This window comes from Pararge aegeria, chromosome 7 (assembly GCF_905163445.1).
Source record: "Pararge aegeria chromosome 7, ilParAegt1.1, whole genome shotgun sequence".
NCBI classification, from domain to species: Eukaryota; Metazoa; Arthropoda; class Insecta; order Lepidoptera; family Nymphalidae; genus Pararge; species Pararge aegeria.
The window spans coordinates 5,234,417-5,259,601 of record NC_053186.1 but is presented as its reverse complement, the minus strand read 5'-3'; the positions used below and the strand labels follow the sequence as shown (position 1 = coordinate 5,259,601).

The 25,185-nt window shown below is 35.3% G+C and overlaps 1 protein-coding gene and 1 non-coding gene across 2 annotated transcripts in view; both read right to left on the bottom strand.

Annotated features, from left to right (window-relative positions):
• Nucleotides 1-416: 416 nt before the first annotated feature.
• On the bottom strand, nt 417-523 carry LOC120625476. Its single transcript, XR_005658804.1, has one exon. It is a non-coding gene; the product is annotated as a U6 spliceosomal RNA (small nuclear RNA).
• Nucleotides 524-1,835: 1,312 nt separating this feature from the next.
• LOC120625142 (serine proteinase stubble) overlaps nt 1,836-25,185 on the bottom strand; it is a 40,753-nt gene continuing 17,403 nt past the window's right edge. Inside the window, exons 3-10 of the mRNA XM_039892104.1 lie at nt 19,732-21,303; nt 13,916-14,344; nt 13,057-13,170; nt 7,011-7,188; nt 5,210-5,362; nt 4,220-4,335; nt 3,386-3,541; nt 1,836-2,429 (exon numbers count right to left, since the gene is read on the bottom strand). Coding sequence (XP_039748038.1) covers nt 2,266-2,429; nt 3,386-3,541; nt 4,220-4,335; nt 5,210-5,362; nt 7,011-7,188; nt 13,057-13,170; nt 13,916-14,344; nt 19,732-21,303 — 2,882 coding nt within the window. The 3' untranslated portion in view covers nt 1,836-2,265. The remainder of the gene's footprint in view (nt 2,430-3,385; nt 3,542-4,219; nt 4,336-5,209; nt 5,363-7,010; nt 7,189-13,056; nt 13,171-13,915; nt 14,345-19,731; nt 21,304-25,185) is intronic.

Here is a 25,185-nt window from a genome sequence, read left to right as displayed (position 1 = left end):
TTTGATTATACCTATCTAGCGTTTACCCGTTGCTACGCGTGTAAAATTTGTTTTCATTGTTTGTACCTAAGATACCTAATTAAACATCATAATTTAGTTTTATAAGCCTGGAATTGAACAAGGATCAAATCATGTCTTTTAAAAAGACACCTAACAAATAACAATGTAGGTAAAACATATTGACTTTTTTCGATAACTCCGTCTATTCTTAATCTGAGAGTATCGCACTGAGACTACGGTCTCGACTCTTGCTCGACAATCGGTTAGTACCTACCTCTGAGGAAAAAGACAACACGACTAGGTAATTGAATTAAAGTAGGTAGTAATAATTTGATGACTGCGGTGTACATATCTAATAAAAAGAAAATAACTAATAGTCGGGCAAAGTAATGGAACTCGCGAGTCAATAAAATCAAAAAAATGTGGAACGCTTCACGATTTTGCGTGTCATCCTTGCGCAGGGGCCATGCTAATCTTCTCTGTATCGTTCCAATTTTAGTATATGTACTGCCGAAGCGAGTACAACGGGAAGGCAATCATCACTGTATATATACCTAAATGTTTAAAAAACTTCAATAGCGCGATGTAGACTTCATACAAATTTTATTGTAGACTACTTATGCCATCTATACTGGTGTGATGAAACTATAATGCGAATGGTGAACGTAGTTCACGTTGGCACACAAAGATGGCACTAATCGCAATTCTTGTGTTTGGTAACATAATTTCGTTGTCTTTAACTAGATGTCATAGGTTCGTTGGGGACAATAAATTCAGAAACGAAAAGATTAAAAAGCTATTTGTGGTGATTTGCCTTTATTTTATTATTGACCTTGATTTTTAGAACTAAACCTTACATACTACGCTTATACTCATGTAAATTAGTAGGACGTTCCAAGCATTACCCATTTGAATATTAACCCTATTTTATTCCAATAGTTGTTACTAGCTAGTATTCCAGATGGAATACAAAAAATATCAGAGACCGGTCGCAAACATGCCAGGGCAGAGGAGTTTGTAAGGTGTTCAAGAAGCAAAATAAGAGTAACCTTTTTGAAAATACTTTTTATTTAATGTATTTGTTAAAAAACAATCAGGGAAACCCTGATATACTTTTATACTTATGGCTAATTCATATAAATAAAATTAATAAATGCTTGAATTAATAAAGTATTTACCTATTTACAATAATATTCATTTTTAACAATAAAAAATGAACTGGGACGGAATCAGTTTCCATAAAATTAATTTAAAAATAAAATACTTATTAAATTCGGCAGCTTTGTTCAACCTATAACTATTTTTGTATTATCTAAATGAATAAATCTAAATATATGTAGGTAGGTACCTAATTTTAAAAGATTTTGTTTCTAATTGTCTAAAGTATCAAAAATAAATATTATATATAACAAGAATATAGAATTATCTAACTATAAATTCGAAGATTTACGATTAAGTAATTAGTTTTTTATCGTTCTGCATTTCATAAAATTCGTCGAGACTAATTTAATTCATAAATGAACTAGTATCTTCGATGTAAGTTTATTATTAGTAAAAAATAATTAATGTTAATAACTGAATTCCACTATTGTTAATTGTTAGTTTTTATAATAATTATTATTACATAAGCATCTCATAAACAAAATTTTGAGCGTGTTGCGATAATTCGATAGGTTAGTTTACTGAAAATTATCACAAAAAAAATTCAAATTTTCAAATCATCTAAATTTAATTTTGTGAAAGTAATATTTTAATTATTATTTTATTTCAATTTTAGTACTTTACTATTTTTTTCTCTACAATATGTAATTTATTTATTAATAGCTGTTGCCCGTGTTCTTCGTCCGCGTTTATTACGGTTTTAACAAATCCCGTGGGAAATGGTTCCCACGGGATTTGTATTCCTGGGATGTAGAACTCTCCGTTGTTTTAATTAACTCTACGCCAAAACTCATGTTGACTCAGGTTGCTTAGTTAGGGCGTGAAGGAAGGACAAACAAACACACTATCGTTATCATAATATTACTAGTTAGGATCTCTGCCTTCGCATCCTATTTGAAAACTGTTTCCCAGTTTTTTAACTAGATGTCGCTCTCTCGAAGCCATACAAAACTAAGTTCACGAGAATAGGTAGATAATCCCACACTGGGAACTCTGTTCCCTTTTGTAGTTGTAGGTACACTTTTGACCAACGTATTGAGAATCAGGATAACATGATTTTTTTACCGAAACTGTGTTTTTTGCACTAAAACTGTAATTTTGTCACTAGAACTGTAATATCTGGTTGATCCAGTCCCTGAACTCGGATATGCGCGTGTACACGCCGGGTTGGTTGGGCTCTGCACAGCCTATGCCCCACGAAATGACACCGCTAAGCACGAACCGGTTATCTCTTTCCCTTTGCACCACCATTGGGCCTCCGCTGTCACCTGGGGGAGAAATATAACTATAAAACATTGTATACAAAATAGGTGGACTTGTGCTAACAATCGGTAGATGAAAAAATTCAATGACAGAAAAAAAAACCTTTTTTCGTAACTAGCCGCATCCTAGCCTCACATCAATCAAACTGCATCAATCAACAGCAGGTGAGATTGCTGACCGCAATCTAGGACTTATAGTGATGTAAACCGGATTTACCGGTTAATTAAACCGGTGATGAGCCTTTATTAATGAGGTTAAAGACGTACACCGGTTTGAAATATTTAGCTTGGAAACCGCCAAGCTAAGCTCAACCGTAACGGTGCATTTTTATACGTAGCAATGCAAAAGGTGTATACGAAATGCAAAAGAAAACAGTCAATGTCTTAAAGCATTCGAGATGCTACAAATCTGTTGAATTCAAAAGGTTAGGTCTAGCGACGAGTGGTAGAGCCGTCGCGATCTTTGGATAACCGTCAAACAGAACCAAGTTGCTTATCACGAGCAAGTGCTCAGGCATGACAAATTCGGGCTTCTGAAACCGCTATAATATACTAAAGCCCATTATTACTGAAAAAAACTGAATAAATTTTGAAAAAAACTTTGTTTTTTCTGTACGCCCTTTTTGACGAAGGCAATGGGAGAGTCATTGCTTTCCATGCATCCCCATCGCCAGTTTTTGCCATGTCGCTCCCATCAGTTTGACAAAATCATCGCTTTCTCTGCCGTCCTCTAGATCGCTTCCATTCCCTCGGATACCATTCTGTAACTCTGCATCTGATAATGATGGGTAAATATGCTGGAAAGAGGCATCGGTCGCAAGGCGGATCCTTGGTTGCGCAACATCAGGGAGTGGACTGGGAGCTGTTTAGCCTAGCGAGAGACAAGTTGAAGTATCAAAATCAAACGTCCAACCTTCACTAATTGGAGAAACACTTAAAGTAGAAGAAGAAGCTAAGCTCACCTTCGCAGCTGTCGGAGCCGCCCTGCCGCCAGCCAGCGCAGATAAAGATGTTGGGGATGTGCTCGTTGTAGCCCGCAGCCAGGTACATCGCCTCGCACGCCGTGTTGTTGATGACGGGCACCTCAACTTCCTGCAGCACGCTTGGCAGGGGACCCTCTGCGAAGACGAAGATAACCCTCGTTATCGTACTTCAAAATTCAAATTCAAAATTATTTTATTTCAAGTAGGCCTAATATAAGCACTTTTGGAACGTCAAGTCTGTCTGTTTGTATAGACTCTACCACCGGTTCGGAAGGCATATTCTACCGAGTATAAGCCGGCAAGAAACTCAGCAGTTGCTCTTTTCCAACACCAACAATTTACATTTTAATAAATAAATAAATATACTACGACAATACACACATCGCCACCTAGCCCCAATGTAAGCATAGCTTGTGTTATGGGTACTAAGATGACTGATGAATATTTTTATGAATAATATACATAAATACTTAGAATATACATATAAACACCCAGACACTGAAAAACACTCACGCTCATCACACAAACATTTTCCAGTTGTGGGAATCGAACCCACGGCCTTGGACTCAGAAAGCAGGGTCGCAGCAAACTGCGTCAATCGGCCGTCAATTTTAAATTTTAACATTCATGTTTCTATCTTGAGAGAGATGAAAGCGGAGCGGGATGCTTCCAAGCATCCTTGTCATTAAAAGCTTCTACAGACGAGCTGTCACTACTACTAAGATTTTAATTTTTATATGCCTTTAAATGGACTATAACATTGACCTAAGTAAATGTATTTGATTGTGATTATGATTCTCCATAGACAGTTACCATCATACAATCGACCCCAGCCAGTGACGTGTGCAGTTCTTCCCACGTAGGTGTCGTCATTATCAGGTACGCAAACAGGCAGTATGTTCGGTTGGAAGGTCACTGGCTCGTAAAACCTGAAAGAAACATAACTTTCAGAAACCAAAATCAAGTTTAAAAAGTTTAGTCCTGAATTACTAATATGGCGTATACCGCTACTTGCAGCTTTCTGCCAGATGAAGTACTATAACTCGAGGTCGAAATAACATAATGCATTGATAATCTATATCATTATAATAAATCGTTATATATACTATTATATACCAATATATTGACCAATCTATTGACTAGATGTTTATACGCTTTACACGATTCTGTAAAATTTTCTCGAATGAAAAAAATGTCAAAGTTACTTGTAACGAAAATTATTCGAAGTACCTACGTTTTTCTTGGTTATTATTTATTAAACTAATTGGTTATAATATATATATATATATCCAATCCAATCCAATAATATATACTTATTACATATTACTTTACTGTTACCAACGTTACAGTAAAATATATATTAATATTTCCTGCAAGTGACTAAAACAAGTGACTGAACAAGAGGAATCATCAAAAACTTTATTGCATAATAATAATTACCAACTGACACATAAACTATGTACAAATAAAAATAACCTGTGTACCGTTTTGTTGTTTATACCTTTAGTAACATTTTCCTTTAGCCTTCCAACAGTTGCCTTATGGGCATGGTACCCAAAACGCTGGCGTTATTGCCCCTTTGAATTGAACAATTCAAGACAAGACTTACCCGTTGTGCTATAAAAGCGCCAGCTCTTCGTTCACCAGACGTGTGGACCAAAATTTGGGAACACGACTTTAAAAAAATGCTTCATATTCAAGTATCATATGGGCGTGTCTAAGTAACTAATCCTAGAAGTTTTTAAAAGTTTTAATAAAAATATATGCAATCAAGTTATTTAACGATCAGCGGAATTTGCTTACCTGAGCAATGCCAAGTCGTATTCAAAAGTGGCGGGGTCGAAGTGAGGGTGGCTGGCGACAATCTGAACTCTCCTCTCAGCAAAGCCGTAAGGTTCTTCTTCATTTGCGAGGTCGTATTCACCAAGGCGCACCAGTAAATCAGATGGCGGTACTCTGAAAACGGGAACACAGAATTTAATCTTAATATAAATATGTTATTTTTGATGTTATATTTCTTTAGCGGCGTTGGGAAAAAAAATCACGGGAGTGAAATTATACGAAGTAACGAAATACGCGCGCACATTGTTACAAGATACTAACAGGATGAAGGTAGTTAGTTGATAAACCGAGTTAGATCATCCGCAAGCTCACTTTTTACGCACTCCGCGCGCATCGAAGTCACAAAAAACCGACACCCTTAAGATAGTCGACATTTTAGTTTTTTCAAAAAAAGGTTCGATAGTGAAAACTTTCAATTGGCAGTCTCAGGTAGGTGATTTAATTGGTTCAATTGTACAAAAATCTGAAATTTTATGTTCAGTGTAACTTGGTGGTCCGATAATTTGACAATTAGATAATGCGTAAATAGTAAAACTTTCAATGGATTAAATATCTTTTTTCTATTGGTAGTGTCGTTTTCTCTACAAACGTAGAATAAGGCGTAAGATATTTTTTTTTAAAAGATTGTTATCTTGTTACGCCAAAGAAATATAATTTCTAACGCATGTTAACATAAGGACACCCGTTCTTTTTATTGCACTACAGGTTTACCCTTGACTGTTGGTGGACTTTTGGACTAATTATTGTTTAGTCCGAACCCCCGTGACCGCGATTAACCTGAGGCGTAGGTTTTAGGACTCATATGCTTGTAATTACCCTAGCAACCACGCCCTTTATACCGAAACACAGCATTGCAACAATGCTACTTAGCGGCACAAATAAGCATGGCGATAGTTCTTCCTCGGACGAGCTCTCTCACTGAAGGAAAACATCGTGAGAAAACGCCTCAACGGCGTGTGAGGTCTACCACTCTGCACTTGGCCAGCGGGTTCGAATATTTCGATAATGATGATGACCTTATACAGTTGCATTGAAATCTTACTATTTTCTTAACGCGATTGGACTTCATAGAAAAAGTCAGGAACCCTGAAAGTAGAGGTTAATTTTTCTACTCTGTCCACACAACCGTGTTATAATCAGTCATCAGGTTTTATTCGTACTTGAAAAAGGTCAATGTTGCATATCGAGATGTAACCAACAGACCGCAATTAAATACGTTTTCCTTAATAATTAAGATTTATTATAAAGTTTCCTTATTCCCATCTAAACACAAATTAATAATGTTAAAGTGTTTGTCTTTATGTTATTATTTCGACGGCCGTTATCCGTCGACTTTCAATATAGTAGTGTACATTATTCTAGTAGTCAAGGCCTTTCATTTGATGCCCATACCCATATTGAGTTGTTAAAAAGTATGTAGTCTGCCATTTTGGAGCTGAGTGGGGTCCCGGATTCGATCTCCGGCAGGAGTAATTTGGAATGCTTCGGAGTTTGAGTTAAGTGGATTTTAGAGTGACGATACTTTTTTGTTACGATTACCTCAAAAGAGGTAAAATGGTAATTGGAAGAAAGACTATAAAAGTCCCACGTTTTTAAATTTCGGAACCAACCTAAAATTTCCAACTGCTATGTAATAAGGCTTATGTGGTCCTAATTATCAATACCCTGGTTAAAAAAATATTTGAGGTATTGAGGTTTTCTGTCAAACAATTATGAATATTCATCCCAAGGTTTCGCCCTGCAAAAATTTTATCAGACTCACCTTTCCACGCAATGTGCAGCGGTGATTGCCCAGTTTTCGTTCAGCAAAGCGGCCCCGCACTTGTGAAGGTAGGTGGAGGTCCTGAACTGCCTCAAGGATATCTGCCAAGGCCACTGGCCGAATCCTGACATGGCGCCGCCGACGATCCTCGCTTGTGGCCACATTCGCCTACCACAGACTGCCAGTAACATTAGCGTCGAGTTTATGATCATTGTCACAAAACCAAAGAAGTTTTTAACACTAAAAAGTTTTTGATCACTTATGGTATTAAACATTAGACTTATGGTGATAATCGCTTAAAAGTATTTTGTTCATATTACATAAAAAGTTTGTCACTTATAAAATCTGTTCTAAAAGTAGGTTAGATTGAAAATAAGTTACGATAATCGTGCTAGGTATGAAAATAGTCAAAGATACCACAACAGTCTAAAGTACAAAAATAGCTATAGAAGGTACCAAATTAGTAGGTACAAGGTACGACAGACGATTATAGATCGATGTAAAAAAATTACCCAAGGCACCGCGATACTCAATCTTTCTCTATGGAAGCTCCAAAGTAGTACCTTAGCCAATTTCGGAATATACTTGTTATTTGTTCAAGGTACGACACTTGAAAGTCCGAAGACATACCAAGGTACGAATATAGTCGAATTATTAAACTTCCTTTATCACTGCATTACATAAAATGGTCACTTACACATTTTATTTTAATTACAGTCGTTTATTATAAGCTGGAAAGTTATGTATTTATGTTACAACATTTTAATACCTATTCATTAAAATATATGATCTCCTTTGCAACCATAAAGTTTTTCTAATAAAAAGCAAAATCACTTTTGAATTTATTAATTTACAAATTTACGACAAAATTTTGGCAGTCTAAAATTACCACTCAATCTTTAGAAACAGGGAATACTTTTCCGCGATGAAAAGAGATAAAAACGAGTCAATTAAAGCTTTTTGCAGTACAATTTCTTTTCGAATAATAAAACTGACACTCGCGAAATAACCAAAACGATACATTTTATGTCGCTAAAGGGGCAATGCACCTTTTTGTTCAAAATTAAGGTGTCAAAACAACACTTCATTTTATTTTAAATGTAGAGCTACTAAACACTTGTTCAAACATAAATGTGGGTTTTTCCCTCAAAGGAGCTATTCATACTGATTTTACAATCAATGCGTATTTTACGTATGTTTTTGTCAACGTGTTACCAAGTTTAGAGCTCTTTAACAATGAGACTAGCTTTTGCCCAGCAATTCGACTGCGATGTTTTTGTTTTTTTTTTTAAATCCCTCAGGAACCGTTTACCGAGGATAAAAAGTATCCTATAGCCTCACTATAGGATACAAGCTATCACTAGCAAAACATCACCAAGATTGGTTTAACTGTGAAGTATAGCATAGGTAACATGATGATGATAAATGCCCATGAATGCCCTAGAACAAGAACAAATTATGGTAACAAATCCCTTACCTTTGAAGGCGCCAAATTTTATAATAAAATACCTATACTTATAAAAAATGTCAACTCATTCAATGTATTCAAAACTAAATTAGCTTCTTATATATTAAGTAATACCAATAAATTTAAAGACGAATACATAGAATGAGTAGATAATAGTAAAATTGAATTTAGTTTAGCCTAATGGCGAAGTGTATTAATTTATTATAGAAAACTAAGTTTCCTATGTAAGTGACTTAGGTCTTTTTATGGGAATAAATGTCTTTAAACCTAAACCATCAAGATGCACGTGTGTGCCTTTCATCAAATCGGTACAGTGATTGAGCCGAGCATAGGTAAAAAACAAATAAACAAACATACACACGTTTGCATCTATAGATTGGTAGAGATATGTTACCTACTAAACTTCTTTGTTTACCACCATTAGTTCTAAACTAGCTAATAGCTGTAATCTGTGATTTTACTTGTGGTTGTTCTAAATCGTAGCATGATATTGGATACCCTATTTTTATACCTTTATAACTAAACCGACGTACGTTAAAATAATTTGAATCGGACCATAAGTTGTTGATATTAGCGCGTTAAAAAATACAAACAAACTTTAGAATTTTATAAGTAAGAGTACCCCTACAGATTATGTTTTTTTTTTTAGTAATATGAAACCTTTCAGCTAAACCTCCATGCTCACTATCACCAATGAGGTTACAAACACTACATTATTTTATTATCACAATGCCGTATCTGGCTACTCATTGTAAGTACTGATATCACTATAAAAAGTAGTTCTATTTATTTTTAATAAACTGCATCATTATTTATTACACTCCTAGATTTTATGGCAACTTTAATCAAAAAAGCTTTATCACACGATTTAACTGGTTTATGGCACTCAAATTATAACTCACTCCAACCGTTTTTTAAACATCAATGTTTTATTAAAATGTAAAAAAACCAAGTGAACAACAATTACTATTATCAAAAATATTTTTAATTTTTAAACGTCAAACACTTCACATAAATATAAATATAATGAATTTAATAATAAACGTTCAGGAACACGTCCTTGCGCCTTGGCCGTGTGATAGCATCGCGAGCGAGACAAACTCTTTGTTTGTACATTGTTGAACGAGCGAGGTTATTTTTTATTGTTGTGTATACAGGGAGCCTGTGGTTTATACAATTATACAATACATATCAGGGGCTAGGTAGTTCTTTGACCTGACTGTGGCGATTGTAATTCAACAGTCGCGATCGAATCTCCATTTGCATGTACAAGATACTAGTAGCCGATTGCGATTTGAGTTACAAATTGCACCGGGTGTTTAATGCCGGTTTTTCAATACTTACCTACCGTATTTTGTTTTAGGGTACGGTACCAAAATGGTAAAAAAGAGATTTCTGTTACAACTTCACACCTCAATGTCTCTAACTAGCATAGTGATTTGAAAACAAGCGTGCAGTATTGTTGAGCCGAACATAGGTTAAAAACTAGCAACATACGACAGACAGACAGTCAGAACTGAGGTGTCAGAATTATTTAAACAAGGTCCTAAGTAAATAATTAATTGGACGATTCCTTTCAACGTGCGGAACCCTCAGTTCGCGAGTCTGACTCCCACTTGAGTTGATGATTTCTTTTATCAGTTGGTAAAACAATGGTAGTTTATCACGCGATTAAACTGAATTTTCCAAACATGTGCGGAAATATTCAAATTACATTCGAAAGGAGAATACGCAAAATATCACATATACCGACTCGGTATGAAAAGAACTTTAATTTGAACAAAAAAGGATGAAGGTTGTTTTTTCTTTGGAGCGGATTTGTCGATGTCAACGCTGGAAAATTATATGTCAGTTAACTCGGAACGGCATTACCCCAAGATTTAAAGCTATACGGCAGAAAAGACCAAAGGCTGGAATTTGGGGGTATCAAGCTGCATTACGATAACGCTTCTTAAAATACCTTAGCACAAGTCATATATTGAGGAGTATTGGAAATTGACAGGGAAAAATTAAAATGGAAAAATTTCCTCTGCTCAGCGTTTTCGCTAGCGAAAGCGAGGCGATTTGTTAACCAAACGTTGGTTTTATCCAAAATGACCTACGGACTAAAGCCCAGTCCGACAAACCCAAACTGACCAAAAATCAACCTAAGTCGAGGTCCGAAGCCTACAAGGTGAACATAGGATTACCTAGGGATGATGGCTGCCTTTATCCCTCCGGTGTTGTCGAGTCCTGGAGCTGAACATCCCGTTATGTGGTTATCAGCTACTGTGATCTGAACGACAACAGCAAGGAATACAAACAAACATATTATTCGCATAGTAGGTAGGTATGTAAGTATAGACTTACAACCATTTTATTTTTTTACCCATTCCAGCAACTGAATTACGTGATTCATTCCGACCGTGACCATTATAAATGATTATCTAATATTTGTGGTTTAATGGTGCGGTTAACCACTAACTGCAAAATATTTGTCCATTAAATACATATGCATAACTGCCGAGCACTGCTCGAATTTTCCAAATTTAATCAGGCAAGTAGATATTATAGGAGAATAAGGAAACCCACCACATCACCACATACATGAATCCAACAATGAATCCATTGCACCCCTTGTTAGTCCGGACAAGAGCAAACACAACTCGTGCAACATCCAAACAACAACAAAAACTGTCTTCATGTTTGAAGAAGATATGTTGCTCCGACCCCACATAATGTGCGATAAGGACAAGAGTAGAAAGCAGAGGAGGCAGAGTAGAGTAGAGGGCAAAAATAATTAGATATGTACTCTATATAGTACAGTTTATGGATGCGTGCTGAGAGATATGCGACCTGCTTAAATTGAAAGATAGAAATCTATTTCTAAGAACAAGTACCTACTCGTTTTTATCACATCGTTTTTTATCTCGGAATGTTTACTGTTGATTGACAGAAAAACCAATTGGCGAATTCGCTCCCGTGGATAGGTTCCGTACCTATACATATTTACAAATTAATATAATAGGAGTGTTTATTTATGATTTTGAAGAAACTGCCTCATATTAAGCTATATGTATAATTATGATTTTATCAAAACAATAGCATTATCCAAACATATGTTTATTGGTTATTTTTTTACAAGATAGATAAGCAGACAAACGAACAACTAGGCAACCAACCATGACAGTCTGTCTGGTTCTTTGTCTAGGTTAATCTTGGAATGGCTGAAGCAGTCTCCATAGGACTTTGAAAAGTAGTTCGAAGATTATACAAAGAGTCATCAAGACATTTTGCTTTGGACCCACTTTTCTCTGTTGAATGATTGCAAGAGAGACTCTCTTGCAATCATTCAACAGAGAAAAGTGGTGATAAGGTTTGAAATTAAGGAAAATAAAGTGTTGTACTCTACAGATTTAACGTCTTAAAGTTATTTTTTAAACCGACCTTTGAAGGTAGACTATGCGATCAAAATTGGTATCGTATGAATTATATATTATATATGGAATTAAATGTTGTTGAAGGACGAGTAAGTTTTCAAACGCTTGGTAGTTTTTTGAGTTCACCCTTAATGCAAATTTCAGATACATGAACGATTATAATTATCACAATACAAGGGCTAAATTGTTTCATTATACGGTAAGGAACCCTAAAGTATCAATAGGAATGCAAGTCTAAAAAGTCGTAAATCGATTTTTAACGACAAAAAAAGGACTAAGGTTTTATCATTATTTATACATAAGTAAAAATGTAATTTAAAGGACTACCTTAGTAAGAGATATTATACACCAACTTTATATACCTATAAGGGTAGGTATAGATGGTATTCATAATAAGTCGCGAATACGTTGATTAGCCCACTCATTTACGACCTATAAAGTGTTCATTCATATTTGGTTAAACTAAATTATTAGTTGAACGTCGTTGGCTACAAACTAAAGCTACGAGGGTACCAAATGCGCCACTGAGTGCGAAATGTGAGATTTTCTAAATACGTTTGCTTATCTTTATTCTTAATTAATATAACAACGAAAAATATATTTTTGTAGGGAAATAATAATTACAAACAAATTAATAATTGCAATAAATATAAGCCGCCTAACTGTTAACTTATGGGCATGGTAGCCAAAATGCTGGCGCTATTGCCCCTTTGAATTGCTAGACTTAGCCGTTGGGCTAAATAAGCGCCAGCTCTTGGGTCACCAGACGTAAGGACCAATTTTTGGGACACGAAGTTAATAAAATTATTAAACTAAAAGAAAGTTAACTACGATTTGTATGGTATCGAAAGGGCGCCATGTAATTACAATGATGAGAAACAGGTCTGTCACTAGATGGCGCTCGTTCATACGATATAAATGGTGGCTAACTTTCACGCGATCGGTTATCCGATCGCGTTAAGTTGTAGTGAAGAGATTTTCTATCTTTTATTTTCTATTCTTTTTTCTATTTTCTAGAGAAAATCTCACACTCTTAGTTATTTATTCTCGGATTTATTGGTTATTGACAGACAATAATATTATAATTAATATGTATTATAACTTGCTTAATTCGAAATTTAAACTGCACTGTTTGAGAAAACGGAAAAAAAATACATACCTTCTTTATAATTGGACATGTTGTAGGACTCTGTTGTTGTAGAAACAGTGGATGTAGACACTGTTGTTGGAGGTTCCGTGGATGTTTCGTTTGCAGATTGAGTTGTTTGATCTTCTGAAAACATAAAACCGATTTCGCTGAGTACAATACTAACTAATATTATTAAAGCAAGAGATTTTTTTCAAGTGTATTTACTGTATTTTCTTTCTATCAATTGAGTTTTTATGTATGCTTTCTATATGGTGTACAATTAAGTGTTCTTAGAATCGTTTGACCATGGTTCGTTAGATTTGACCAAGCAGATGATAGTTAGTGGAAAATCAACGTCTTTACACAGTTCCCCTAATAATAACAATAGTATGTGTGTTTGTTTATATTTTTGTTAACTATGAGGGACACAAGCACCGTACTTGATGAAATTGAATTTTTTTAATGTCGAACATTGTCAGCTCCTTTAATTCGAAACGTTGATTTTTAATTTTTTTATATCAATGAATAGATGATATCTATATATGTTTGTTGCTTAGTTGTACAAAAAAAAATATACAGATTAATATAAAAATAAGGTAAGGTAAGGTAAAAGGTATACAAAAGGAGACCACAGAGTTGTAATCTAATCTCTTTGGGTCAACTGTATGGTCAAGATATCATTAAAAAGGTAACATTTAAGCACTGACGTAGTGATTTAAAAGAATAAAAATAGAAATAAACTTTTCCCATCGTACGAAGTAATAATTACGTAGTATTTATTTATCTATGTAACCTGTTGTTCATGAACTGTTTTTAGTTGTTGTTATTTATTCCATTTATAAAGTTTAATACAACACAACGGTATTATAAACCACTTAAGTAACCTTACCGATTCCAGTCCATCCGTCAGTAGAACTTTCAGTTTTATTAGAAGCCTCAGTCACATTGGCAGATGAAATCGAACTGAACGTTGTCAATCCAATACTTGTTGTTGAAGTAGGAACGGTAGGCGACAGTGTCACATTTACTGTGAACTCTGGCATGGGTGCGTCTGTTATTGGTGAAGTTTGTGTCGAAGTTGTAGAAATTGTTGTTTGCTGTTCCGCCAAAACTGTTGTTGTAATTTTAGTTGTTTCAACTACTGGTGAAGTTTCAACAATTGTCGTTGGCATTTCCGTGGTTGTGGTCGTCGTTGTTGTTGTTGTAGATTGGGTGGTTATTGTTGCCTGTTCCGTTGTCGAAGTTGTCGTGTCTGGTTTCGGTTGCACCGTTGAGATCAAAATCCATCCTTCTGGCGGCGTTATTGGTGACCAGACATCTGTAAAATTTGTATTTTTAGTTAAAAATGCAGGTAATATAGGATACTTATGAGATTTTTTTTATGATACTACAAGTTAGCCCACTGCAACCTCACCTTGTAAGTGACGACGCAGTCCAAGATGGTAGCAGACTAACCTGTTAATATTTTGAGCTGGTCTCAGGAGTGGTGCTAAAATTTATTTCCGGGGGTAAAAAAAACGAGGCAGACATAGAGACTCCTGACAGAAGTGAACTCAAAAAATGGAATAACTAAAGTGGAACCTCAGTCGGTGATGCGAAATCACACAATATTTATAACAAACGTATTTGTACAAGGTTAAGCGAACCAATCGCCTTAAGTAGTTTGCACTACTTACTTTAACTGAGATACAAAATCAGCCTGTAGAATAAGTTTTCTTCAAACTTGACGACAGACTATGACATTGTTTTTGTTTTGGCATTTTTTTTATGACCGACCGCCTGACTGTCTTCGGACTTAATATAAAACATCGAATTCAACGCACGTCAAACTTAACGCTAATAGATATAAAAAAATAAAAGTAGAAGCCATTCATACAGTCTAATAGAATAGAGGAAAGTGTAATTTTAATAGCGTGGCTTGCTAAACTGAAAATCGTTTAAACTACGCACTCCCATCACGTAACTGGGTCGAGCACGAGGAGAGCCAGGTCAATGTATTATGTTTTTGTTTAGGTGAAATTCTGCTCACTTTCCACAAGCGATAGTATGAATTGCATACTTTATAAGACTGGATAGTTATAAAAACGAATTCCTAAAATACCATTAAAACTGAAATACTTTTTTATTCTAGTACAAGTTAACACTTGACTGCAATCCCACCAGGTGGTAAGTGATGATGCAGTTAAAAAAATCTAATACAATCCATTACAGCGATACAATATAAGGTAATTGTTATGCGTATTTGTTCTGTTAGAGGCGATAATTGTAGATGCACTAATATAGTTTGACTCAAATTTCCACTGAAGTATAATGGATTCGATATTCGAAAACCACGGACGTTTACGAGATGTTCAACCTCATACTAAGGGTTAAAGTTAAATAATAAAGAGTCGGTTTCATAAAACCAATTAAGTTTTAGCGTTTATTTTTATTGTCTCCTCGTTGGAATTCAATTCATGATTCGTGATCGATTAAAACTTTAATGTGAAGTGAAAGTGATTTATTAACGGAATAGCGTTTTTAAGATCAAAAGCAGAAACTTTCTTGATTATTATTTATACCAATAAACGAGATTTTTTATGAGTTAATTCTTTACTAGCTCTTGCCCGCGACTTCGTCCACGTATTTACGATTTTTTTTTAAACTCCGCGGGAACCATTAAATTTCTGGGAAAAATGTATTCCAAAATGCAAGCTATCAGCTATTCAGCTATAGGTAACAAAGATTATCTTTACCCTACGCTTGTGCTTTTGCTGGATATAATGCATCTATCTTATGTCCGAAAGCAACACATGTACGATATTTAATTCGGATTATATGATTTAATATTGATTGTATGGGTAAAATACATAGATAAACCGATCGTGGCGACATTTTGCACGGTAATGTGCTCCCAGAATTGCTCTTATCCCGGCTAATCAAACTGGTATTGCGCGCTATCTAAAAAACCCAAAATTGTATTTTGTTACACTTAGCTAAGTGCAAGGGTTTCTTCAAAGAGATTGCTTAAACAATAAAACCGCATTTGAGTATAACGAGTTAGTTTGCAATAAAGAGTACATTATTTACAAGTCTATACTTAAGGGCCACATTCACAGGCAATCCTTAGCAGCGATCAATTGCACTAAGATCGCAGCAATCTATCGCTTTAAACTGCAACACTAAACACACATGATACTCACACAAACAATTGCATGAGTATCATGTAATCGCCCGCTGTGATCCATCGTTATAACTCATTATATAGACCAGAATATGGTATCACAGAAAGCTTGTACAAGATGAATGCCCTAGTAACTTGTCCACTGGCTCGAGTTAGTAACGTAGGCTAGTAGCTAGCATGAAACATTAATTTCGCGACAGTAACTTGTGCTAATAGTTCGCGCTAAGTGCAATATTTTAAAGAACGATATGCGCGCAAACGTTTCGGAGTGCAGGCTATCCCCAAAATCGCCAGCGATGTTGATATTTAAATATTTAAAATAAACGATTGTCCCCTTGAACCCCTTTTAGGTCCCAAATTTCAAGAAATTTAAGGCAACGATTGATTGCACCCAGATCTTGACGATCCACCCCTTCGCAACTGGCGTCCACACACGTGCAACCGGTTGCTGCGATCGAAAACTATGATTCATATGCCCAAGGTAGAAACTCGTCTTAATGAAGGTATGGCTTTCACCAGTAGCTTGCAGCAGTTAAATTCGCAATAAATGAACGGACGATATGTAAACGGTATAGCAAGCAACTTGAGTAGGACTTACGGTAGAAAAATTCCAGATTGCATGCGATCTCCGAAATCGCCTGCGATGTAGTTATAGAGATAGTATTTGAGCTTACACGTGCAATCCGTCGCGTCGTTGATGGCCCCGTTTATCAACCCCATTAGATATTAATTCTGAGAACTCCGATTTCCTCAAGATATACGCATACCTATCAATTATCCTACATGATATAGACTGTGGAGACGCCGAGATTAACAGCCTTTTTTTGTTTTTATATCACCCACGCCAAGATCAATGACTGGTTATTCCACTGGTGTTGAAATGTATTTATTATCTGGCCTGGATGTTTATCTAAGTGCTAGAACGGTTTGCGATTTATCATGAGCGGTTAAGTATATTCGCAAGATTTGTTAATCAAGGAATAAAATACAAGCGAACTCAGAACAGTTTTTTCGTGTAACAGATTTTAACTCATCAGCGTTTTTATTAGCTCAAAAGAGTTTAGCTAAATTCTCTAAATTCTTTACCAATAGTATAATAATAGTTCTCTCAGTCGAAAACAGGAGTTTTAGATGACCTATACGGCAATTATTTACTTACCTTGGTAGTAAAACTTATCGGAATTTCTCCCTAGTGAGAGGGAGCGATAGGTGCTTTCTTAAAAATAAAGGAAAGCTTAGATATGTATTCTGTGTACTTGGAAAGTTTTGACTTTGAATGATTGAAAAAATAACTTTCGATTTTCGCATAATCGATTATTTTGATAACCAATAAATGTTCAGTATCATTATTACCATAAATCTGATTTATTATTCAACCGAAAGATAAATTATTTTATGAATTAAATGAAACCGAAATGAAAATTCTTAATTCTTTAAAGGTTTAAATTTTTAAACATATTTTGAAAACATTCATCTTAGCCTTTCAATTAATATCCCACAGGCCACAGCTGGTCCGAGGACTCCTCCTTAATATTATGCGGCGAGAGTTTTAGGGCTGGGGCAGACCGCTTAATGTGCTCGCCAAAGCACGGGAAAGGAAAATACCAATATTCTAACTCCGGTTTGAAGATGACAGTTTGTACACATCGAGATCCAACATGTCATTATCACCATGATTATCAACTCATTACCGGTCCACTACAGAGCACAGGTCTCCTCTCTGAATAAAAAGCCGTAGTCCACGACGGTGGCCAAGTCGGATTCGTGGACCCGACATGCCTTTCCTTTACCGTTAAAGCAAGTGATATTTAATTAGTTCATCAATCAAAACGTATAACAATCCACTGCTGGACTAAATACATGTCTCAACGGGTTTGCTCATAACCATCGTGCAGTGTAAACGGATGGGTGATCGCAGTAGACGGTAGTAGTAGCACGCAGGACACTGCTGTCCGTTCTTATCCGGAATATTAGGGGTGATGACGACTGTATTCTAACCTGCCTTCACAACACGGAACCAAGGTTCTTATTGCTTAAAACCAATATAAGACTTACTGACTAGGCTATATACTGCACTACTCCGTTTTCCCTAACTTAATTCTCTACCATAAAGGGTTGTCTCGAGGAAATCGCTTAGAGCGATAAGACCGCCTTTGCGCATTTTATATATTGCTTTTGTTATTTCTTGTTTTCACTTTTAATTTGTGCAATAAAGACTTCCTGCCGGTCATGACTTACGGTGCCGAAACGTTAACACTGACAGCGAGGCTAATTCACAAACTTCAAGTCGCTCAGCGTGCTATGGAAAGAGCTATGCTTGGTATTTCTTTGAGGGATAAGATCCGTAACGAAGTGATTCGCCAAAGAACTAAAGTAACTGAGATGTTAGGATACTGAAGTGGCAGTGGGCTGGTCACGTTTGTCGGAGGACCGATGGACGTTGGAGTCGAAAGGTCCTCGAGTGGAGACCGCGTGTCGGTAAGCGGAGTGTCGGACGCCCCCCAACTAGATGGAGCGACGACCTCCGAAAAGTGGCAGGCATCGATGAGGAAGGCCGAAAATAGGAAAAGTTAGAAAAAAATAGAAAAAAATGGCTGATGATGATGATGATGATGAATAAAGACTTTATCTATCTATCTAAACATTTTTGCCAAACCTGAGAATTAAACTCTTGATACGTAACCGCATGGTTAGGTTATCCGCTAAACTAGCTAGGACACTAATATGTACTTGAAGAGCCTATTATGTATTTAAAATACGAGTACGTTCATGATAGAATTGTTAAACGCGGCAAAACAGTGTCTAACACTTAACAATTCGAGATACTATCTGTATTTCTGGTATTTTATGCTGCTATAATTAGGAGTTTTTTGACCCTCCTCGTCTTAAGTAATGCTGTGAATTTAAATGTGAAAAAGGTATTTTTATCATGCAAGTAGACGCAAACAAAATACGATTATGAAACCTCACTGGCGCAGTGGTGTGTTCTAATAAGTGGGAGGGCCTGGGTACGAGCCCGGGGCTATAGGAGGCAGAGATCTTGAGTTCAAACTAATTAATTAATTATTTAATTACTTCATTGGGTAATACTATAAAAAAAACCTCTGTTAACCACGGAAGAACGGATAAAATAATTAAAATTCCAAGGCAGTAACTCTACATATTGTTGTTACTGAAAGTCAGCCAATAAACCTCCCGGGCCTAATCCATACTAATATTTAAAATGCGCAAACGTTTGTTCGACTTAAACTTTATATGCAAAGCATAGTACAATTAAAACCACAATTACAGGGTGTGTTGTGTGCCTTGTGGCCTATAAATAGTCTTAAAAATAGCGTAGAATTGCATAGTCGCGTTGGTTAGAAAATGTGATTGTGGCATTATTTTGTTAATGCTTCAATTTATATCTCGCTTCGAATACCAATGCAATGAATAAATTGGGCATTAAGTAAGTGATGAGAAACAGGGTAAAATAATTAAGTGAAGTGGTAATCAAGCACTACCCAGAAATACAATTTAAAGAAAGAATAAGAATAACTAACCTTCTGGTGTAGGTGTAGTAGTGACTGGAACTTTAGACACTTCAACAGCATTCGTCCACGTTACGAATGGAGGAAAATCTGTAGAAGACGAAGGTTTTGCTGTTTCAGGAACCTCAACTTCAGTTACAGGTTTTAGAGTCTCTTTTTCCGTGAAGTCATCTTGCATAGTTACGCTTTCAGTTACTAATTCTTGCAAGACATCTTTCTCTGTTATAATTTCTTTTAACGGTTCAGCAGTTGGTACTGTTTCCGTTGGTGTATCTGTGGTTGTTATAATATTTTCTGTTGTTGTTACTTTATCTTTTACTGTTGTTGGTAAATTATCTTTAACAGTAACTGTTTGTTCTTTTTCAGTCACCGTTTCTGTTGAATATGATGACATTGGAAGCGATGTCTCTGTGACAATATTCTCGGTTGTTTCAGTCACTCTTTCAGTAACTCTTTCTGTTGTGGTTGGCATTTGTGTTGTTGTTGTTGTTGTTGTTGTTGTAGATACTGTGGTTGTACTGGGTTGTAATGTTGTTGTAATTGTAATAGATAAAGGTTTTTCATCAACAGACGATGTTGTATTAATATAAGTAATAGTTGAGACGGATGGTCTTGTGAAAACTGGTCTGGTACTCGTGGACTGTGGTAAAACAGTTATATTTAATCTTGGAGGTACTGGTAAAGGCTTTTTCGTAGATGGTCTTTTTGGAGGTAGTCTGTATGGAGGTTTCCTTGTTGTGTTTAATGGTATTATTGGTTTTGTAGGTCTAGGTTTATTACTAATATAAGTTGGTCGAGTGAAATTACTTGGTCTGTAAGTAGGTCTGGGCTTATAAGTTGGTTTGATTGGCTTTCTTGTAGTTTTCACTGGTTTATCTGTTGTAACTTGTTCAATAGTTTTTGTTGTTTCTGAACTTTGCTTTGGAGGTTCTGTTCGTTCGGTTGATATATTTTCAATATCATTAGATACCGTTTGGAAAGTAAATAGTTTGATGGGCATTTCTGTAACTTCATTTTGTTTTACTGTTGTTAAGGTATCTTTTACAGAAGTAACGGGCACAGTTACTTCTTTAGGATTATCGTATACTATTTTATTACTAAGCGTTGTTTGTTTATCTAATTTAGTTCCCATCGTATTTGGTTCTGTTCGTTGTTCAACTGTCACTGTTTTTTCTGTAGACGTTTGCGGACTAACTGCTTCTGTGACTGGTTTACTACCCAATTTACTCGTTGTCTTATTATTATTAATAGGTTTAACTTTATTATTTTCATTTTGTTGTTTATTTGGGTATACAGCTTCAGGTATTTTACTAACAGTGCTATGAACTTTATCTTCGGTTAACGGATGGACGAAGTTTGCGCTGTCTATTGAGTTATCTTCTATGTTATTACCGATTATCTGTGGTAATGTAGTTTTATCGAGTATTTGACAGCACGAACCGAAGTAGAACCTGTCTATACATGTTCCTAGATGGGTCCCGTTGGCTTTGAGGCAGTCTATCGCGAACATACATAATCCTTCCTGGGCTGTACTTCTTGATATGCAGGGTAAGTGTCTTATATTCCTAGCTAGCGGGACAGGACCTGTAACAAGAGATAAAAACTAGTGTTAATAAATAGCAGAGGAAACTTGTAGTGCAACCTACATTTAAAATAAATTAAATATAATTTTAAACCAACTACCAGATGATAAATTGGAGATATCAAAAAGTTAAAGTCTATGTTAAAGTAAGCTGTAAAGAGTTAAACTTGAACTTATAATTATATATTATTAAAAAATTATAATTATAATTATAATTATTATTATATTAAAATTATAATTACTTATAATTATATATTATTAATAAACTTATAAACATTTTTTGAATTTACATGATATAAACGGTTGGATATGAGATAATTTAAGTGACATTTTGAGATGGTGATACAAAAATACTTTTGATATGGTCTTCTTTTTAGAACACAGTGCGTTTAAAACTTTCGTAGCTTTAGTTTAATGTTAACCCTTTTAATCATCGCCATTATTTCGTAGTTTTTATTTGAGAGGTATTGGATAGAAGGAGGTTTTACGGGAATCCATGATTCACACGCATAATCGATGGCTAGTTATCACCCTACTGAGACATGCTGCCAAGCGTTCCAGGCCATGCCGCGTCGCAACCGATTGAAGGTATAGGTTTACTATATAACATATTAGCTCTCCACCATCTTAGACTCAAGCGCTAAGTTGTTGACGTTAAGGTTTTTTTAAATATTCCAATAAGTATTTTAAAAAAATAACTTAAATGGCGGGTGCGGTTAATTTTTTTGTGTTATTATATCAGAAATTTTATTATTCGTCATCATCATCTCAACACATTACAGGCCCACTACAGGGCACAGGTCCTCCCACAATGAGAAGGGATTAAGGCCGTATTCCACCACGCTAGCCCCGTGCGTATTGGTGGACTGCACACACTTCTGAGAACATTATGCAGAACTCTCAGGCATGCAGGTTTCCTCACGATGTTTTACTTCGTTTTAATTGCTTTAGACTGGGGCTGCGTGCTGGGATTCGAACTCGACTCCCCAAAAGTGAAATCGAAGTCCTGCCCACTAGGCTATCACCGTTTCAATCTTATTAATACTGCAATTAAATAAACCCTATATGACTTATGTTCGGTAGTTCCAAAGGTTATCGATTACAAATAATTAATAAAACAAATAAACATACAAATCTTTCTTTCTTATAATAATAGTATGTATTAGGATTTACTTATAAAATAGCGACATCTATTATGTCATTGAGGAAACCTTATAAATTAATCGTTTATTGATAGATGGCGTTAGACGACCAACCAAAGTAGACTATAGCCCATTTTTTCCTAAATGTGTTTTTGTCATAAAATGTAAACAAACTTTTCATTCAGTTTCAACGTGAAGTATGTGTTTCAAATAGGATAGATGTACTTGTTTATATGTCTGTAATATGTTGTGTGTGAAATATCTTCAAACAGACAACCAATTTATTTTTTACGTAGTAGCACCACAATAACTTGGAATAATGTGAATATTTAAAATTAGTAAATAGCTTACGAGAAAACTTACACGTCTAGGTAAACTTATATTATTCAAGCTTGCGGCTAGTGTTATTTGTTTGCTAATTAATTAAAGCAAACAATAATATACGCCGAAGTAAGAACTTCAGCCGCCTTTTTGGGGCACCAAGTTCGACCCCCAGCTTTATTTAAGTAATTATTTGTTCTAATAGCAACAATACAAGTAAATACTCTGAAATTTTAACTTTGTACCTAATTCTACGAGATACAGCTTTCTGACCGTCAGACGGAATGACAAATTAACAGTGGGGGAACCTTGGATATGGAATATGGAAGCAATTCATAAATCGAAATATGAATATTCTTTGACTCGTTGAAGTCTTTTCTATTGCACTCCTAGGCACATAAAGAATTCAACGCGTTTAAGATTAAATGTATTATTTTTATATTTAACGCCCTACTTTACCTTTGTATAAGATCGAAAGGCAACTTTGATAATAATATTGAATTTAATGAATCTTTTCGCTCTTCTCTTTACCCCTAACCTAACTTACAGACTCTTATGAAAGTGTTTGCTATTCAATACCTAAAAGAAAAGAACAACTACTGAGTTTCTTGCCGGCTCTTCTCCGTAGAATCTGCTTTCCGAACCGGTGGTAGAGTCACTACAAACAGACATACTTGACGTTTCAAATGTGCTTATAAAGTAGGCCTACTTGAAATAAATGAATTGTTAATTTTGAATTTTGAATTTTACTCTACTTTAGTATAAATCCAAAATACATCTTTGAGGTTAATATTTACAGTTATAATTCCAATATTTTTTTGTATTAAAAATAAAAGGTACGGTCTATATATAAAATACACTTCCTTAATATTTTTTGCTGTCTGTCCATGTTCTTCTCTTATCTGGCTTAACGTAGGTATATTCAAAAGGACTCAAAGACAGAAAAGATATTTGCAACTTTTTATCGAAGTAAAAATAAGACCGATTTAGTTTTTTTTAGACACAATAGGAAGCCGTCAATACCAATTACCAGGGTAACATATATCGTAAACAATGTAGAAATGCACACGAAGGCCCACATAGTATAGAATAGTAATTAACACAAATTTTTGTTAATAATATAGAATTAAAAACATCGTTTGCGTTATTACTGGTCCTGTTGACCTTTACAGACTAGACAAGCGAGACTATTATTGTTTTTTATAGTTCCGTACCGAAATGATAAAAAAAATCTTTGTATATATCATTTCATCAAATTCATAGAACTTCATTTCATCATCATCATCGTTATCGGCCCACTGCAAGGCATGACCTCTTAGAATGAGTAGGTTTAAGCCGTAGTCCGTGACGCTGGCCGAGTGCGCATTTATTTACTTCACACGCGTTTATTATGGAGATATCCCAGACATGCAGGTTTCTTCACGATGTTTTTATTCAAAGTTAAAACAAATGATGTTTAATTTATATTTAAATTAAAAACAAACATAACTCCCAGAAGTTTGAGCGTGCTTGGGATGAACCACGGTCTCCCGAAAGGAAGACCGAAGTTTTAACCTACAACTACCGCGATTTCTTAACTTCACAACTTCATTTACTGATTTAATTCATAGCGTTGTTTAAGAAAAATTACAATAAATTAAATGAATTGCAAATCAATAATCTATAATATATATCTGTATAAGTAAAAATCAAGTGCCGTGTGAGTGGTCTGCGAACACACCAATTTATTTTGTATATGTTTTGTTGGCCTTTCGATATATGACCATATTTAGGTGGCACGAAATTCATCGTCAAAATTCATAGTCTGATATAAATATAGATGATAGAGATTTGAGTAAACGTTACAATAATTAGCATTTTTTAGCAATATCTCTAAAAAAATTTAATTTCATGCAACTCGATGTTTTCGGGGAGGTCGTGCTGTCGACATCAATATATCTTGTGATTTTTCCAGAGGTGTCAATATCACAAGACATATACGCAAATAATGAGATGTCAATACATCGACTTTGCAGCTCGTAAGCAAAGTTGGTTTTTGGAAATAGCGCCATTTTTTTTTTGTTAATTTTATATTGTAGTGCGTAAATCATATTTTAATTGGGTTCACTTTTTATTTTATACAACCTGCCATCTTTTTTATACCTATACGTTATGCGCACATAAATATCTACGCTTGCTGTAACTCTATTCAATTGTTACAGCCGTTTCCTAAATGTACGAGATAATTTATGTATATACAAAATTTGCTCGTTCATTTATGCAGCACTAGGTGGGCATGCATGTGTGATGTTGTTCTCAGTGCTCTCTAAATAGAACATATGCCAAATAACGTAGGAACTATCATAGCTTATAGGTTTTTTTAAAGTAATGCAATTCAAAATTATTTTAATTTTAATTTTATATGATTATTTATAAATGGAT